The sequence below is a fragment of the Labeo rohita genome, chromosome 17, assembly GCF_022985175.1.
Source record: "Labeo rohita strain BAU-BD-2019 chromosome 17, IGBB_LRoh.1.0, whole genome shotgun sequence".
Taxonomy (NCBI): Eukaryota; Metazoa; Chordata; class Actinopteri; order Cypriniformes; family Cyprinidae; genus Labeo; species Labeo rohita.
The window spans coordinates 8,882,934-8,901,073 of record NC_066885.1 but is presented as its reverse complement, the minus strand read 5'-3'; the positions used below and the strand labels follow the sequence as shown (position 1 = coordinate 8,901,073).

At 35.3% G+C, this 18,140-nt stretch overlaps 2 protein-coding genes across 2 annotated transcripts in view; both read left to right on the top strand.

The window, feature by feature from the left end:
• Nucleotides 1-386: 386 nt before the first annotated feature.
• On the top strand, nt 387-5,005 carry ptp4a2a (protein tyrosine phosphatase 4A2a). The gene is made up of 8 exons (XM_051133133.1): nt 387-535; nt 1,585-1,661; nt 1,973-2,237; nt 2,401-2,556; nt 2,649-2,741; nt 3,711-3,841; nt 4,125-4,199; nt 4,290-5,005. Exons 4-8 carry the CDS (start codon nt 2,461-2,463, stop codon nt 4,399-4,401), a joined length of 507 nt encoding a protein of 168 aa, XP_050989090.1. The 5' UTR covers nt 387-535; nt 1,585-1,661; nt 1,973-2,237; nt 2,401-2,460; the 3' UTR covers nt 4,402-5,005.
• A 2,061-nt stretch (nt 5,006-7,066) lies between these two features.
• Nucleotides 7,067-18,140, top strand: part of ppp1r13ba (protein phosphatase 1, regulatory subunit 13Ba) — a 50,217-nt gene continuing 39,143 nt past the window's right edge. The window contains exon 1 of the mRNA XM_051133556.1: nt 7,067-7,227. Coding sequence (XP_050989513.1) covers nt 7,219-7,227 — 9 coding nt within the window. The 5' untranslated portion in view covers nt 7,067-7,218. The remainder of the gene's footprint in view (nt 7,228-18,140) is intronic.

The following is an 18,140-nucleotide window of genomic DNA, read 5'->3' as shown; positions in this document are numbered from 1 at the left end:
CACTTAAGACTGGAGTAACAGCTGATAAAAATTCAGCTTTTCATCACAGGAATAAATTCTATTTTAAAGTATGTTAAAATAAAAAAACATTATTTTATATTGTAAAAACATTTTGGAATATTACTGTTTTTTTTTCTATATTTTTAATCAAATAAATGCAGCCTTGATGAGCATAAGAGACTTCTTTAAAGACTATTACAAGACTTACTGACCCCAAACTTTTGAACGGTAGTGTGTATATATATATATATATAGCAATAAACATAAACAACTATTAAAATGTATAGCTGTTAGAAGAATCAAAGTAACTGGTAGAGACCGATTACCGGATAAAAACGTAACATTTATCCGCTAATGTGAAAGGTGCCGTTTTATTGACCACGTGACTGGGGCCAGCCAATCAGCGGTCATCTGCGCGGACCGGAATTGTCGCCTGGTTACGGGAGCTCTATGGTTGGAGAGAGCTAGCCGGCTAGCAGCGTCTCTCAATCCTTTCTCTCTTTGTCACGGTATTCATATCTACCGTCAGCTCTTTGTAAGTATCTATATGATAATATACCTACATTTTCTGTGTCGCTAATAAACATCTAAATAATTGATGTATTGTGAAATTGACGTGTCTTTATATATATATACGCATTTAGCTGCTATAACAGGCTAGGCGGACAAGAGCGAACTAATCTCGTAAAAACATCTGAGACTTTTTAACGATGTTTTAGCATTCCAATGTAATTTTAATGTGCTGTTTATCGTGTAAATGTATATTAATGTCTTGAACTGTCAGGTAACAGCGATGCTTATTGTAAATGACATCGGTTTTTATAACATTGACACAATAAGGCAGTGGTTCTTATGGGCATCATGCATTTCTTGTGTATATGAACAAAGTATTTTATGAATGTGAGTTTTAAATGTAAACACATGTATAGATTAATGTGTGGTCAGCAAATGTACCCCATTGTGTTCCATGCACAGCTATTATGCAGATAAAAGAATAGTTAACCCAATTTATTTTATTTTTTTTTAGCATTTACTCCCTCTCGTGTCGTTCCAATCCAAAATATGATTTTTTTGTCTTCTGTGGAGCACAATACAAAGAGACATGTTAGACAAAATGACATCCTTAGTCACCATTCACTTTCATTGTCCAGGAAAAACATGTAATAAAAGTGAATGATGACACAGGCTGTCATTCTGCTAAACATCTCCCTTTGTTTTCCACAGCAGAAAGAAAATTATATGGATTTGAAAGAACATAAAAGTGAGCAAATGACAGTTTTTTCATTTTTGTGTGAACTGTCTCTTTAAGAATGAGAGTCAAAAATAGAAAGTATATGGGCAGTAGATGTGGTGACTATGTGTCATACAGTCATAAGAACGTGTATGTGGGCTTTGCTCATTTATATCCACCTTTTTAAGATTCATCTGATGGTGTATGAATATTTAAATGCAATTAAAATGTTTAATGTGTGTTGAAATACACAGCGCTTTTCATTTTCTGTTCTGTAATTCTTTATTTAAAAATGATTATTGTTACTAAAAATGAATGTTTCTTGCTTGTTTTATGTTGCTTATCTTTTCAAGGTGCAAAGTAGAGACAGTCACGAATGGTGAAGATAGAATGCAGAGTTCTCAACTTGTTTTCTGTTCACTTATTGAAAGTAAGTGCATGTTACGCAATTATATATAAATATATAAACCGATTGTTAAATATTTTCCATGTATACCACAGTGTTATAATGTTGTGCAAGTCCTGTATGCTTTTATGATGAGAGTTCATAATCCATCCAATGGCCAAAGTCAATATCTGCAGTGGAATGAGGTCTCTCTTCAGCTGTAGGCTGTATCCAGTAATCATTTGGTGTTAATGGTGACATGTTTTGATTCACTGCACTTGCTGGTTGTGATGTGCCTTAGGATCCACTGCCCTGGTTATTTATTGGTTACCGTCCATTTTTTTTTCTTTTTCCAGGCTGCACATTTATGGCGTTTGTCAGTGTGAGTGGAGACTTCTGCCAGGCACAGCACCTGGTCATTGTAGACAAGTGAACAGAGGGCCTGCCATATGAAGATTATACTACCTGACTGCCCGTCTAATATTCTGCACTTTCGGGGAGCATCTTTTTTTGTCCAGAGTTAAAGTGTATGAATCGGTTTGAGCCAATCCAGGTACTAGAGAGCGAATCGTTGTTGCTTCTCTCTAGTGCCAACTGATCATCTCTCCTCACCTGAATGGGGTAATTATACATTGCGAATCAGAAGGATAGTTCCCTTCTTTAGTTTTTATTTTAAAGCTGTGGAAAGTGGTCTCCTTCTCCTGTTTCCGTTTAAAAAAAAAAAAAAAAACACTCAAAGTCGAATTGCTTAGATATTTTGAAATCATTATTTCTACCCCTGTAGAAGATTCAGAACGTGTTTTTATTTCATCGAGTCGAATTAAAACTTCAATTGAGTGTCAAAATGAATCGCCCCGCTCCTGTTGAGATCACATACGAATGCATGAGGTTTCTCATCACCCACAATCCCACCAATTCACAGCTGGCCAAGTTTACAGAGGTAAGGCTCACAATGGAAGTAGTTGATATGAATAGTAATATTATCAGTAGGGTCGAAGCCGAATATTTATTTTTTTTATGAATATCTTTTAGGAACTGAAGAGTTTCGGAGTGCAGACGCTTGTCCGGGTTTGTGATTCAACTTACGACAAAACACCAGTGGAAAAAGAAGGCATTGAAGTTTTGGTGAGATTAACCTCTGAACATCCCAAGATTTTGACAGTTTGGTATTTTGTGTGTTTTTTGTTTTATGTTTGATTTAATGCAGAATAGTGTTGTCACAATACCAAAATTTTGACTTAGATCTACCGATCTTAGACTACCGAACCGATACTATTTTAATGGTTACATTAACAAAAAAATTATCAATAGCATATCTAATTAATTGAAATCATGAAACTTGCAGAATTTAACAGCAGTTTATTAAAAGTTTAACAGAAATTACATGTTTTTAAGGCCCAAAAAAATCCTTTTTTTTTTTTTTTCTGGATTCTATTTTAATTGTTTCATTAAATTTTAATAATCAAAAAAGCATGTATAATGAATTTATAAAAGCTAATTAGATTTGATAAAGAATTAATTTATCATAGGCTATTTTTTTTTTTTTTTTTTTTTCAGAAATACTGTGTTGTGTATTTACAATTTTTCTGGTGAATAAATTCTGGTAAATATTTCTTAAACATTGTTTTAAAAATATTTTTTTATTAGTAGTAGTAGTGCTATCTTTACATTAAGTAATATAATAATATATTTCTAGCTGTCAAGTTAAACCAAACTTTTATTTTGACGGGTTGCTGTGAAGACCTTTAGGGTCTTCATTCACATGATGATAGTTTTCCGCAAAAGAAACGGTGAAATGCTCATGAAATGACTCTCCGAGCAGTTCTACAGATAATGTTAATGTGTTCATGTACTCATATATTGGGCGGCAGAGGCTGAAAACACCCGAGTGTCACGTGTATGTGTGTAGAAAAGAAAACCGTGCGTCTCCGCCATTCACAGACACGCAGAAATACGGCTTTTATTAAAAGGTATTCTTAAAGTACCGGTACTAGTAAAATGTGGAATTGTACCGTTTTTAAAAGCAGGGTATCGCAATACATTTTAAGTATCGTATATCGTGCAACACTAATGTAGAAATGTATTTTTCCTTAGGACTGGCCTTTTGATGATGGTTGTTCACCCCCTGACCAAATTGTTGATGACTGGTTGAACCTTCTCAAATGTAAATTTAAGGATGAACCAGGCTGTTGCATTGCAGTACATTGTGTTGCTGGATTGGGACGGTAAGTACTATCAGGGCAAATGTAATTTAGTCAGGTTCACACACAGATATGTAACGTTGGTTTGTGGTTGTCTGAGATATGACGCTGTGCCATTTCCAAGTTATCTTGGACCTGATGTGCCGAAACATGTCGTTCCTTTGGAACATTTTGTGCTGTAATTGTGTGAACCTCAACATTTATCTAAATCAGTCAAGGAAATTCCTGGTTAATCACCAAGTGGCCTGACTCATGATTTATGTTAAATAGTTTTAAATAAAAACACATTTTTTGTGTGTGTGTGCAGAGCTCCTGTCTTGGTGGCCATAGCCTTAATCGAATGCGGGATGATGTACGAAGATGCTGTCCAGTATATTCGTCAGTGAGTCATACAATCTAGTTCTTTTATTTTTCTGTGGGAAATGATGTTTTTGGTCATTTTTGTGATGTGAATCATCGTTTTTCTTTTTAGGAAAAGGCGTGGGGCTTTTAACGCCAAACAACTTATGTATCTTGAAAAATACAAACCCAAGATGCGTCTGCGCTTCAAGGATGCCAATGGTCAAAACTGCTGCATTCAGTAAATAATCATTCATCCCTCCAAAGGATGTTTGGAAATGATTGACATAATTATTATTGTTAGTGTTGTTATGATCCGTTTTTGTTTGATTACTATATTGGACCAGGATTTTGCTGTACTACAGTGCCAAGCACACAAACAGGTTACGCAGTATTAGTGTTTTTTTGACCAGTCTAGCCAATCTTGTAAACTCACAGGCAAAGCGGAGTCTCGCTAGTGATGTTTTTCATTGTGACAAACACGTTGGTATAATGATTGACTGCAGTTGTTAGTGTTTTATGCCCTATCTTAAACTAGGTGTCCCCAGTTTTCTGGATTGTGTAACAACACCCTGCAGTGATCAGCATCCTGCAGTAAGTGAACTCACTTTGTTGGTGCTTCTCTTGAAGTCTGTCAGCTTCTCCAAAGTTACATGGGCACAACTACTGTATCTAATGCTATAGATATTAAACATTCCAAGAGATTCACAGCACTGTTGGACACTAGATTATGGTCGTCAGTAAAATGGACCGATGAATGAATCCTAAATAATCCAATCAACAAAACCTCCTCTCTAAACTGATTGTGAAATGAGTCGAATTCAAAAAATAAAAATCAAATAATTTTAATGTTGTCATCATGTTGTATTTTTCTATGTGTGTCTCTTCACTTGAGTGTAAATGGACATCTGATACACTGTAGTATGTGCAAGAAACATTGTATTACATGTCAGATTGTAATAAAATGTATATCATGGTAGTAAATATTCATGTATGATGTAATTAAAATACTGTGATATTGTCAAAGGACACGTTTAATTACAAATATGTATAATATGCATATAATTACAAACATGTATAATATACATAATTAACTATGTTAAATCTGTTTACTTTTTAAAAACGGAATTGTTAAGATATCAGTTTTTTTTATTATTATTATTTATTTATGTATTTATGTATTCTTTGTACAAACGAAGAGAATATTCGTGCCATTTCTAGCGGGTGGAGTTCTCTTTCGGTGGTGTTTTCTTTTCTTGACCACGAGTCGGTGCAATGCTGATTCACTGGACAGACAGTCAAATGGATGTTGCCTGAACGCGAATCCTACTATCGTAAAGGGTTGGCTTATGAATATTAATTACGTTGCTTGACTGGATACTTTAGGAAATTTTGCTCAGAGCCGTCAGTATGATCTGTTTAATATTCATGAGCTAAACCTTCGCAGTAGTAGAATTAGTAATTCCGTGTCGGGACCGTTTACACCTATGGCAAGCCGCACTAACACTTACTCCTTAAAAACGATATTTTATATACAAGCTAATATGGGACTAATATCTTGTACTTACTCGTCAAATGCTATTACTTAATCACTAGCTATCCCAATGTAAACCTACCAGTGTACTTTTTAGTCCTAAATAATTGTCTCTGTTGAATTCAATGGTAATCTGTAGTTTATATATCAATTCGGCTTCTTATTCATTAATAGCTAGTTACTATTCAGATGTTTACCAGTATCCATTCCAGTTTTCATACTACAAATGGGGGTTATCCCTGGTGAAAAAAACAGCATATGCTGGTAGGTATGTTTTGATGCTGGAATGCTGGTTAAGTAGATTTTGATGCTGGTTTATGCTGGTCCTTTGCTGGTTCATGCTGGTCCTTGACCAGCAACATGACCAGCAAAAACCAGCAAAGGACCAGCTTAAACCAGCATCAAAACCTACCTAACAGAATATGCAGTTTTTTTCACCAGGGATGTGCAACAGACTATTCTGTTAAAACAGATTCAATTGTTTTTCCTGTGCGTTGTTAAATATGGAGCTGTTTAACTCGAGATGCCTTCAAAGAAAATACCAAAAATTATCATAACTAATGTTCAGCACGTATTCTGACATTTAGATATCACCATTAGTTAATACAACTGTTGACACTTTCTCCAAAAAGTGCATTCGACAAGACCTGTTTTTTTGGGTTTTGGTTCGACATATACCCTATTGGATGCATGAGTTTTCAGACACTGCATGTATGAAGGGTTTGCACTTACGTCACGGTTTGGTCAGTTACCAACAGCATGTATTGTACGGTTAATGAACTACTGAATACATTGTTCTGCTAATTTATTCTGTCTAAACCATGGGAAAAAAACGTGTGAAGCTGCTAAATCATATAGAGAAAGACTTATTAAGCAGGAAATGGCGCAATATTTTGACAAACTAAAGTTAATAGGTGGTAAAGAAATATACGAGCAGTATAGATATTAGACTAATATGTAATTTACCTGACTGGAAATGATAAAAACAAACACATATGTTGTCAAGATTCTTGTCCTGGCAATCCTGGTTCAGTTTCATCAACCATAAATGCCATTTGTTCCTCAGTTTTTTGCACCCTTCTTCTTGATTTGTGTGTTTTTTTTTTTTTTCAGTCCATAGTTCTCTGAATGTTTTTCCCGATCTGAGCGATTAGTACAGCCCAAAACATGACAATAATTGACCATTTTCAGCATACAATAATCTATTGAATACGTTGTAAATAGCACGTAAATTAAAAATCCGATGGAAATATGAACAGATACGAGTTCAAGATATAAATGTGAAAACGGCTTGCCATAAAAACCTGCACAAAACACCGAAGCCACTGGATTGGGACGCCGCTGTGACGTAAATGACCCAGTTCAGATGGCGCATCCTTTCACCACATTCACAGGACCAAACTCATAACGGGCAAAGGGCTTGAATAACAGAATTAATCAATTAACTTTTTGTCCACTCTCCTTTGGAAGTTAAAGACTTATTTTGTATTATTCAGGTCTTCCTGTTTGATTTCGCCATTCTGTAGTCATGATGCCGGTAAGTTTGTAACAGCTGATGATACTTCTGAGACTCAGAGCTGTCGGTCAGAAGCATGATTGACAGCTCTCAGTCAACATTCATTCATAACTTGTGTATGCATTGCGTTGGACTGCGGGATTCCGTTAGACTATCATGAAGGAATGCGGCTGTTATGGCTTGTCAGTCATAGTAAGGATCGAGTTAGAGAAGCAATCATGCTGAAGAAATCACTGCATGTGCCAGATATAATATTAAATGGGTGTAGTATGATTTTTAATATTAAATTGTGTGCTGGTCACATACTGTAAGTCATTTGAAGTCAAAACAACAGTATGTGGCTTTTCAAATCATGGTTGAATGCAGTTGGCTAACTGTAAATTATCCTAGAGTGAATTACATCCACAATAAGTAGGGTCTCTTTATATTTACATACACTATAAAAAGATTACTGGAGTGAGTTTTGTAAGAAAATACTGTTTTAGTTTTTGTACTTCAGTTTTGTCACTTGGCGTTTCTTTTGTTTGTGTAATTCACTAGCAATTTCTGAGTGAAAATCGTTCAAACAGGCCCCCTAAAGTATTTTGCCACTTCATTCACTGACTCTTAAAATGTCTAAATTACTGCTGTCAAAACGATTAATCGATTATATATTAAAATATATAAATATATATTACATGCACATTTCTTAAGTATATATACATGTATGTGTGTGTATTTAGATATACATATAAATATACATATACACAACACACACATATTGCGTAAACACAAAGTGTAATTTTAGATGCGATTAATCCATTTGACAGCACTAGTATGCAGGGTTGCCAGGTTTTCACACCAGAACTCGCCCAATTGCTACTCATAACTAGCCCAATGTCGTTTCGAGGGGGTCCCCCATTAAAAATCGTGTTCTGGGGATAAAATACAGGTTTTTTGTCGGGTCTCCCCTGGTAAATTCGCATTTCAGAGGCTAAATACGACGTTATTGGGGTTGCTTCAACCCGCGGACTTCAAAAACTACCCACGGCAACAGTGTAAAAGTAGCCCAATTCCACGGGAAAACTGCGGACTTGGCAACACTGCTAGTATGAATATATGCTCTTATATAGGTGTTTTGTTCAAAATTTGAATTTGAAAAGCTTTTGGATTCTTTCTGAAAAGGATATTTTTTATTTAATATGATGCAATGCATCACAAGTGTTTAGAACAGTTGGTTAATACTAATAGTGATTTTTAAAATGGCTACGAAAATTTTGCACTCACAGTCTAGCATTGCTTTGCTTTATTTGATAATTTGCATCAAATTATATATAAATAAATGTGTGCATACACACACACACTTGGTGAATATTGATTTATTTTTCTTTGTAGCTTTAAGGTTTGTCAGTAACACTTTACAATTACAATAAGTTAACCACATTAGTTAACAGTACTACTGCAGCATTTATTAAAATTAGTCAATGTTAATTTCAACATGTACTAATACATTTTTAAAATCAAATATTGTACTTGCTAAAGTAATAGTTCATCCAAAAATGAAGATACTAACCTTCAGGTTGTTCAAAACATTTATTCCGTTGAAGATAAAAGAAGATATTTTGAAGAATGTTGGTGATTAAACAGCTGCCGGTAGCCATTGACTTCCATAGTGTGAAGAAAATGTTGGTTACCAACATTCTTTAAAATGTCTTCTTTTGTGTTTAGCAGAAGAAAGAAATTCATACAGGTTTGGAACAAATTGAGGGTTAGTAAATGATGACAGAATTTAAATTTTTGCCTGAACTATCTCTTAACTTTAATTAAAGAACTTGCATTAGCAAATATTTTTATTTAAGATTAATAAACTGCTTAAAAATATATTGCTCATTGCTACTTCATGATTGCTAGTACATTTACTAACGTTAACCAATGAAACCTTATTGTAAAGTGTTACTAGGTTGTCTTGTTCACCCGATTATTACTATAAAATGCTATGTATTTTTCATTTATTCTGCTTTTACTCATATTTATTCTTCATTCTGGTTGTGTTTGTGTTCCTCATCCTGTCAGATTTCTTGTACTGTCATTGTTTCTGTGTGAGAGTGATGCAGTTTGTGGCTGTGTTGAATGAAACATTAGCCTACGGGGAGTATTTTAAGGCGCTGTGCGGTGAGCTGTGGAAAGGTTGGGTCAGTTGTCAGAATTCCTGAATTGTGACACACTCAGGGTTGTGTGCTTTGAAATCCCTCACACTCCAAACCCCAGAGCACTTTTTCCAGCAATTGCACAGAATATTGTTAGAGTAGAAACTGCCGTTTTATTTTCCATCTCCATGAGGCAGCAGTGTCCCTCAATACGATGTATAAGAAGAGCACAGATTACAGGGACAGCCAGATGGGGTCAAAGATCAAAGGTGAACGAAAGGAGCATCCTCTGTACTGAAGTTAACCTTTCACCTTTGCACAGGCAGTCACATTTGGAGTTCAGACAGATTGGATTTAGAAGTAACTGATAGAGTTAATGGACTGCACACTTCCCCTGTAGTGAATTAGACAGAGATTTCCTCACTTTTGACTGCATGTTTCTCCCTTTTGCCTTTAGTAGACCACAGGAATGATTCCGTGACATGTCAAACTCCAACGCAGACTTGTGCGATTAACCTCAAGACGTCAGACTGACACGTAATTATAAAAGTACCACAGCTTAGATGTCTTTAAATCCTACTCGAGCTTGAGAATTGATCTGGTAAACAGCCACCACACCAAGATTAGAGATGGGAAGGCAGATTCTTTTCTCAAACTGGTTGTTTTGGACATTTGTTTCAGTTAACTGGTTTAAATAACCGATTCACCGGTTCACGTATGCACAATTCATTTAATAAGCACCCAATTCTGATGAGATATTTGGATGTTGTACATATCTGAAGCATATAAATTAAATAAAGAAGTCTTAATCAACTAACCTTCTTACATAAACTATGAAAAGCATAAAACACTTAAATTATGCCTAGGGCTGGGCGATAAAACTATAATTATCGCAGTATAATTTTCCTAGATAAAATGATAACAAGAGTTCGATACCGTGTTTCATGCACCGAAAGCGGAACGAAACAGCACGACTCATTTATACCACGCCACACTGACCATTTATCCGCTCAGCTTAAAGTTCAAATGGCAGTCTACAAATCTTCATCATTTACCTTGGATTTACTCTAGTAATACTAACTGGTTTTCTGACTGCAACGGTACAGTCAGTCTACAAATCACCATCATTTACCATGGATTTACTGTAGTAACACTTACTCTAGTAACACTAATGGTATTGTGGCAGAAATGTGGGATATTCATAATTGAATTTTATTATATTATTAACGTAGACATGTATTAAATGTATTAAAGAAGTAATGGAATATATGTACATTTTTTTTAAGCTATAGCGTTTGTGCATTTATACAAAATGTATTTAGATAGGGCTGCGTGATATGGCCAAAAAAATTATCACAATCATTTTTTTTATGTATCAGTCAAGATCGATAATTACCAAGATAAATGTCAAACTTTTATTTCTTTCGAGCTCAAAGGCAGATTTTTGCTCCAAAGTGAAAGCTGTGGAAACCGGACAGTTAATTGTGGTTTTCCAGTCATTTTTCCTATAACAAAATAAATATCTTAATGGAAAAAGATAATGTCTTAGTTCTTGCATGTTCTAATGAGTAATATTGTTTCAAATCAAGAAAGAGGTTTGTGTTGTCTGATAATATTAATATTTTGATTCTTAGAAACAGTAATATCAACAGCCATATTAATAGTAAAATGTAATTATTCTGACTGTTTATTTATTTATTTTTATTTTGAATTAACCATTGGTCTATTTCAGGGGTAAAATAGATACCCTAACCCTGTTCCTGGAGATCTACCTTCCTGCAGAGTTTAGCTCCAACCCTAATCAAACACACGTGAACCAACTAATTAGGCTCTGAAGGAGCACTTGATAATTACAGACAGGTGTGTTTGATCAGGGCTGGAACTAAACTCTGCAGGAAGGTTGACCTCCAGGAACAGGGCTGGGCACCCCTGGTCTATTTAGACTACTAAATGGAATACTGTTTTTCATACAGATACCTTGAAACCATATAGTGAAATTTTGACCACGGTATTGGGGTGCTATATGTATGGTTTTAACTATAGTTATCATGATCTAAATGTATGCTACTATGGAAGAACAATGGTTAATTAAAAAAAAATTGTGTTTTTTTTTTTTTACAGATGTCACTGTTTTTGGTAAAGAATGTAAACTCAAGCTACTACTACTGTCAATTCAAGCTACTGTCAGCTGTGCATTTCTAAGAGAGAGAAAAAAAATGTGACCTTGGACCACAAAACCAGTCATAAGTAGTATGGGTATATTTGTAGCAATAGACAACAGTACATTTGTATAGGTCAAAATGATTGATTTTTCTTTTATGCTAAAAAGGATATTAAGTAAAGATTATGTTCCATAAAGATATTTTGTAAATTTCCTACCGTAAATATATCAAAACTTAATTTTTGATTAGTAATATGGATTCCTAAGAACTTGGACAACTTTAAGGGTGATTTTCTCAATATTTAGATTTTTTACACGCTCAGATTCTAGATTTTTTAAATAGTTGTATCTCTGCCAAATATTGTCCTATCCTAACAAACCATACATCAATGAAAAGCTTATTTATTCAGCTGTTTCTGACCTGACCTACAAAACTGTTTCTCGAATTGAAACAATATCAGTCATTAGAACATGCAGAAAGTTAAGAAATTATCTGGAAAACTGTAACATCTTCAAAAACGTGGAGCGTTTGTCATATTTAATGGTTTCTACAAGGAGAAGAAATCTGACTTTAAATTAAACTTGAAATTTATCATATTTATTGATACTGACTGATATGAAAACATTTTATCGTGATCATTTTTAGCCAATATCACCCAGCCCTAATTTTGCCCCTTCAAATTCAAATCAACTGCTTGGTTCACACATGCCCATACCATCTCATCGGTTCCTACACTCTTAAAAATAAAGGTACTTCAAAAGGTTCTTCAAGCGATGCTGTAGAAGAACCATTTTTGGTTCCACAAAGAACCATTCAGTCAAAGGTTCTTTAAAGAACCATCTCTTTCTTAACTTTTTGTAATCTGAAGAACCTTCTTTCGCCACAAAGAACCTTTTGTAAAACAGAAAGGTTCCTCAGATGTTAAAGGTTCTTTATGGAACCATTTAGACAAAAAAGGTTCTTCATGAAGCACCTTTATTTTCAAGAGTGTAGCAGACATGCTCAAGTCCAAACTCTTTTCTGTATATGTTGAAAACTGCTGCCATTAACCGACTCTTGACTGAAGTGCTTTGAAATATGCAGTGTTATTACATGTATTGACGTAATTTAAACTAAAACAGGAAGACAAGGCTGGACATACCCAGCAGTCCTGCCCCTTTTTTTAAATAGCCAATAGCGTTTCGTTTATATTACAGCTTGGGCCAAATGCTAACTCTGTGAACAAGTGACCAATTTCAGCCGCAGCTTCAGCATCTATTTATAGTGTAGGGGGCGGGACGCATTGGATTCTAGAGAGCATTTGATTGGACAGAAAGTTTGATGAGAAGTGCAGGGTGATGTCATCAAAATCGCTGATGGTTGATTTCCAATATGGATTGATTGATTTCATGGGGACATTAAGAGAGAACCATACTACTCTTTACTTGAAGCTACTGCCATTGGATCGCTGTTATATTTCCAATACGTTTTGTTTGTTATACTTAATGCTTTTCAGCAAACATACAATTTTCCCCCTTTTTGAAACCCTCGGCAGACAGTTTGGATGTCGGACTTGACCGTACACATTCATAGACTGATTGATTTGGGAAAAACAGCATAATATACTCTTAGATATTGGCTCGTTTCATGTCGGAGTGACTGTCAGGTGCTTCTGAGAGTGAGTTTTGATTGAGTAACTTACAGAGCTCAATCTGCAAACTGTTTCAGATGGTTCAGTCTAATTTGGTGAACTGATTAATCCAGTTTGCTAAAAAGAACCAGTTCAAACAACTGTTTGATATGTTTGTGATCCTTACGTCACTAACCCAGATCAGTCTTTTATTTTCAGAGCTGGGGTTTATGTTGACTTACTGTGCGTATGAATATTTATAACTCTAGAAGAGCCGGATGGGAAATGCAGAAGTATTTTCTTCCTTTGGGACAAGATAAATAAAATATCAAATATGATAAGCAAGCAGAAATATCTGTCTTCATGTTAAGTTAATTAAGGTCTGGAGAATTTTCACAAGTTTGCCACTACGTAAAGTTGCTCGTAGCGTTTTGAATATTCATAAACATTCATACCGCCCATACCGCAAAGTCTATGACGGCTAGATGCTATGACAAGTGAGTTTACGTTTGCATATTGAGGCAATAAATAGGAAGATGCGCTCTGTTTACCTCACAGTCTGTTCATTTCCTGTAGAAGTGAGTATTAAAGCTTCTAGATGAACCATGACGGATTTTCATTTGCTGTGAGAACATGAATCTGTCTCTTCTTGTCAATTTCCAGTTACAGATCGAACAAATTGTGTTGTAGGTGAACGCACACATCGTGTTTTTTTTTTGCCTGTCCTTTACATTCTGGCAGGCAGATTACAACTTCATCTGCGCTCAGAACAGAGATCTTGGCAGCTCAGGATCTTTAATACGTCCCGCATTGCTGTAGTAAAAAGCTGAGCCAGTGTGTGCTTTAGTTATTAGTCCTCACTAGTGTCGCTCACATCTCCCCAGAGCCTCATTATTGAAATCACAGTATTGCTGAATCTTTAAGTCTCTAGAGGGAATTGACTGCTGTGCTTCACCTTTGCATTAATGGTTACTTTGAGTATTTTTTGACCAGGTTTGTGTCGATATGAGAGGGCAGTAAGCACTTATGAAGTTGTGATTTCATGTCAGTATCCTCTATGGGTGCTGCTACATAATATGTTAAACATACATCATAGATGTTACTATAGTGCGTACTTCAGCTCTGTTGAAATGCTGTATTGACCAATCAGAAGGCAGGTCTGAAACTATACATTTTATAATTAATATCATTAACAAACATTATTACATGATATAATGTTTGGTTAGTTAATATAATTGAGCAATATCATAAAGATACAGTAAAATTACAAATTATTTAATATTTTAAATAACTATTTTCTATTTTAATATATTTTAAAATCTAATTTATTCCTGTCACGACAGCTGAATTTTCACTGAAATTTCACAAGTCCTTCAGAAATTATTTTAAAAATCTGGTGCACAACAAAAATCTCTTTTTTTTATTATAAATATTGAGAACAGTTGAGAGCAGTTGAGCATTGAGAAATTATCTATTCATAAATAACTCAAAATATATAAATAAAATAAATAAATAAGTGAATAAAATCAATTCAAAATATATATAAAATATGTGTTAATTTATTAATTTTATTAATGTTAATTTGATAATTTATATTATATTAGATATATATTTATTTATTAATAGTACATATTTTAAATTTATTCGTTTATTCATATTAGATATATAATATATGTAAATATATGTATATCTATCGATCTATCTATCTATCTATCTATACGTATATATGTATATAAAACTATGTATATATATGTAACCCTCAAGCCTTTTATTCATATAATAACAATAATTATTATTAATTATGACTAATGATTAATAATAATTTATTTTATGAAGATAGGCAGATTTAGACATTCTTATATTTTAAATCAATTCAAAATATATAAATAAATATTTGTTGTATAATTTATATATAAAATATATAGTGACAAATTGTAAATATATCTAAATATCTAAATATAATATCTAAAATACATGTATATCTATCTATCCATCTATCTATATAAATATTTGTTATATAATTTATATATAAAATATATAGTGACAAGTAAATATAGAAATATATATAAATATCTAAAATAATATCTATCCATCCATCCATCCATCCATTTATATAAATATCCCTCAAGCCTTACTCATAATCAGTAATCATGAATCATTATTATTAATTATGATTAATGATTAATAATCATTTATTTTTTTTATAAGGATAGATTTAGACAAAACTAATGTAAATATATCTGTAAATTTCTCTCTCTCTCTCTCTCTCTCTCTCTCTCTATATATATATAGATTAAATAATTGTCTAGATCTGTCTGTCTGTATGAGAGAAAAAAAACAGTGACTAATGATTATTGATTATGAGTAAGAGTCTACAGAGCTACTTATGAATTCTTTCTTGGAATTCATGATGCTTTATTCTCATTTTCCCCCATTTTTCATTCCATGTTTCCTTTTAGTGCTTTTTCCATGCCATCAAACCCAAACGTCCATTAAATGTGCAATCCAAACATACTCTGGTCTGTTTTTGAGCTCACTGCGTCCAGGTGTCAGACTCAGCCGTGAGAGCGAGGAGCTGTCAGAGCTGTTAAATGCTCTGAGATTGAGTGTGCTGTTTACTGCTGTTAACTGCACTTAACTACGCAAGTCTCTGACCGGCACCGTGGTGAGGGGAACTGATATGTTTCCGTGGATGCAGTCGTTGCTATGGACACCCTATTGATGGCTCAGTACAGTAAATCAGGTGAGCATTCACAGTGTCAACAGTCCCACAATGCTTAAGCAGGGGCGCATATACCAACTGTATCAAATGAATTACAAATGCTTCAAGTTATATGTTCGGTTGTTCAGCAGTTTGGCAGTATTGTATCATATTCACAGAAATGTTTTATTGTCTTTTTTAGGATTTTCCATAAAGAAGCTTCTCATGATATGTTGCAAACTAAAGGAAGCAATAACAGTTTTTACAGTGGAAACTGGGCAGCTTTACCCAGTCAGACGTGTCCCAGCCAGAGCTCTATTTGTCAGGACGCCCAAGACCCACAGTGACAGGGGCTGCCTGTGTCCTGAGATTTATTATTGACAAAGCATTGAGTGCTGTGACTTCAGCTCCTTCTTTGGAATCAGAAAGCCTTCTGTAGCCTTGATACTATGCAATCGTCATGGGCAGAGATGCTCAGTGCTTCAGAACAAGCCCATATTGATTATTAGTGGTGCTAATGCTAAAGCATACATCATTATTATTGTCATTATACTTATTATGGTTAGAGTTATTTTTTTTCAAAAAGATTAGTTTTCAAAGCAGTCAGACATTCAACTTTTTGAGAATATTTATCTGGAAGGCAATAAAATGGAACAACAAAAATCCTATAGACTTTGAGGGATTCAAGTCGTGGAGACCAGAATATCTTGGTGGTAAACAACCACCCAGAACATCTTAGCAATTGCTTAGCAGTGCCATGGAAATCATCTACAGTGAAACACCCTAGCAACTGCTTAGCAATGCCTTGGCAACTATTCAAAACATGCTAGCAACTGCTTTACAACATTTCGGCAACCACCCAGAACACCTTTGCAACTGTTTAGCAATGCCTTGCTTGGAGACCATTCAGAACACCCTAGCAATTGCATAGCAGTGCCTTGGCAACCACCTAGAACACTGTAGCAACTTCTTGGCAACCATCACCTTAGCAACCACTTTGCAATGCACTGGCAACCACCCAGAACACCCTTGCAACTGTCTGACAATGCTCTGTCAACCACCCAAAACATCCTAGCTATTTCTTAGCAATGTCTTGGCAACCACCCAGAACACTTTAACAACTACTTAGCAATACCTTGGAAACCACTTGGAACACCCTTACAACCTAAAATTGTGTAGCAACTGTTAGGCAACCATCCAGAACACTTTAGCAACAACTTAGAAATGATCTGTAAACATCTACAGACCTACAGTAGAACACTTTACCCAGCCACTTAGCGATGTCTTGGCAACCATCCAGAACATGCTAGAAACTGCCTAGAACACCCTAGCAACCACTGACTACTATCCAGAATACTTTAGCAACCACTTAGCAATGCCTTGGCAACCACCCAGAACACCTTTGCAACTGTTTAGCAATGCTCTGTAAACAACTACAGTAGATTACCCTAGCAAGTGCATAGCAAAGCCCTGGCAACCACCTAGAACACCCTAGTAACTGCTTGGAAATCATACAGAACACTTTGGCAACCACTTAGCAATGCCTTGGCGACTGCCAAGATCACCTTTACAACTGTTTAGCAACACTCTGGAAACCTCCAGACTAGATTACCCTAGCAGTTGCATAGAAATGCCATGCCAACCACCTAGAACACCCTAGCAATTGCTTGGCAACCATAAATAACACTTTAGTAACCACTTAACAATGCCTTGGCAACCACCCAGAATACCTTTGTAACTGTTTAGCAATGTTCTGTAAACATCTACAATAGATTACCCTAGCAGTTGCATAGTGATACCCTGGCAACCACCTAGAACACCTTAGCAACTGCTTGACAACCATCCAGAACACTTTAGTAACCACTTAGCAATGACTTGGCAACCACCCAGAACACCTTCACAATTGTTTAGCAATGCTCTGAAAACATCTACAGTATACAGTAGATTACCATAGCAGTTGCATAGTGATACCCTGGCAACCACCTAGAACACCCTAGCAACTGCATGACAACTGTCCAGAACACTTTAGTAACCACTTAGTAATGACTTGGTAACCACCCAGAACACCTTTGAGACTGTTTAGCAATGCTCTGTAAACATCTACAGTACACTAGTCTAGCAACTGCATAGCAAAGCCCTGGCAACCACCTAGAACATCCAGAGCACTTTAGCAAGGTTTAGAAATGCCTTGGCAACCACCCAGAACACCTTCGCAACTGTTTAGCAATGCTCTGTAAACATCTACAGTAGATTACTCTAGCAAAGCCCTGGCAACTACCTATAACACTCTAGAAACTGTTTGGCAACCAACCAGAACACTTTGGTAACCACCTAGC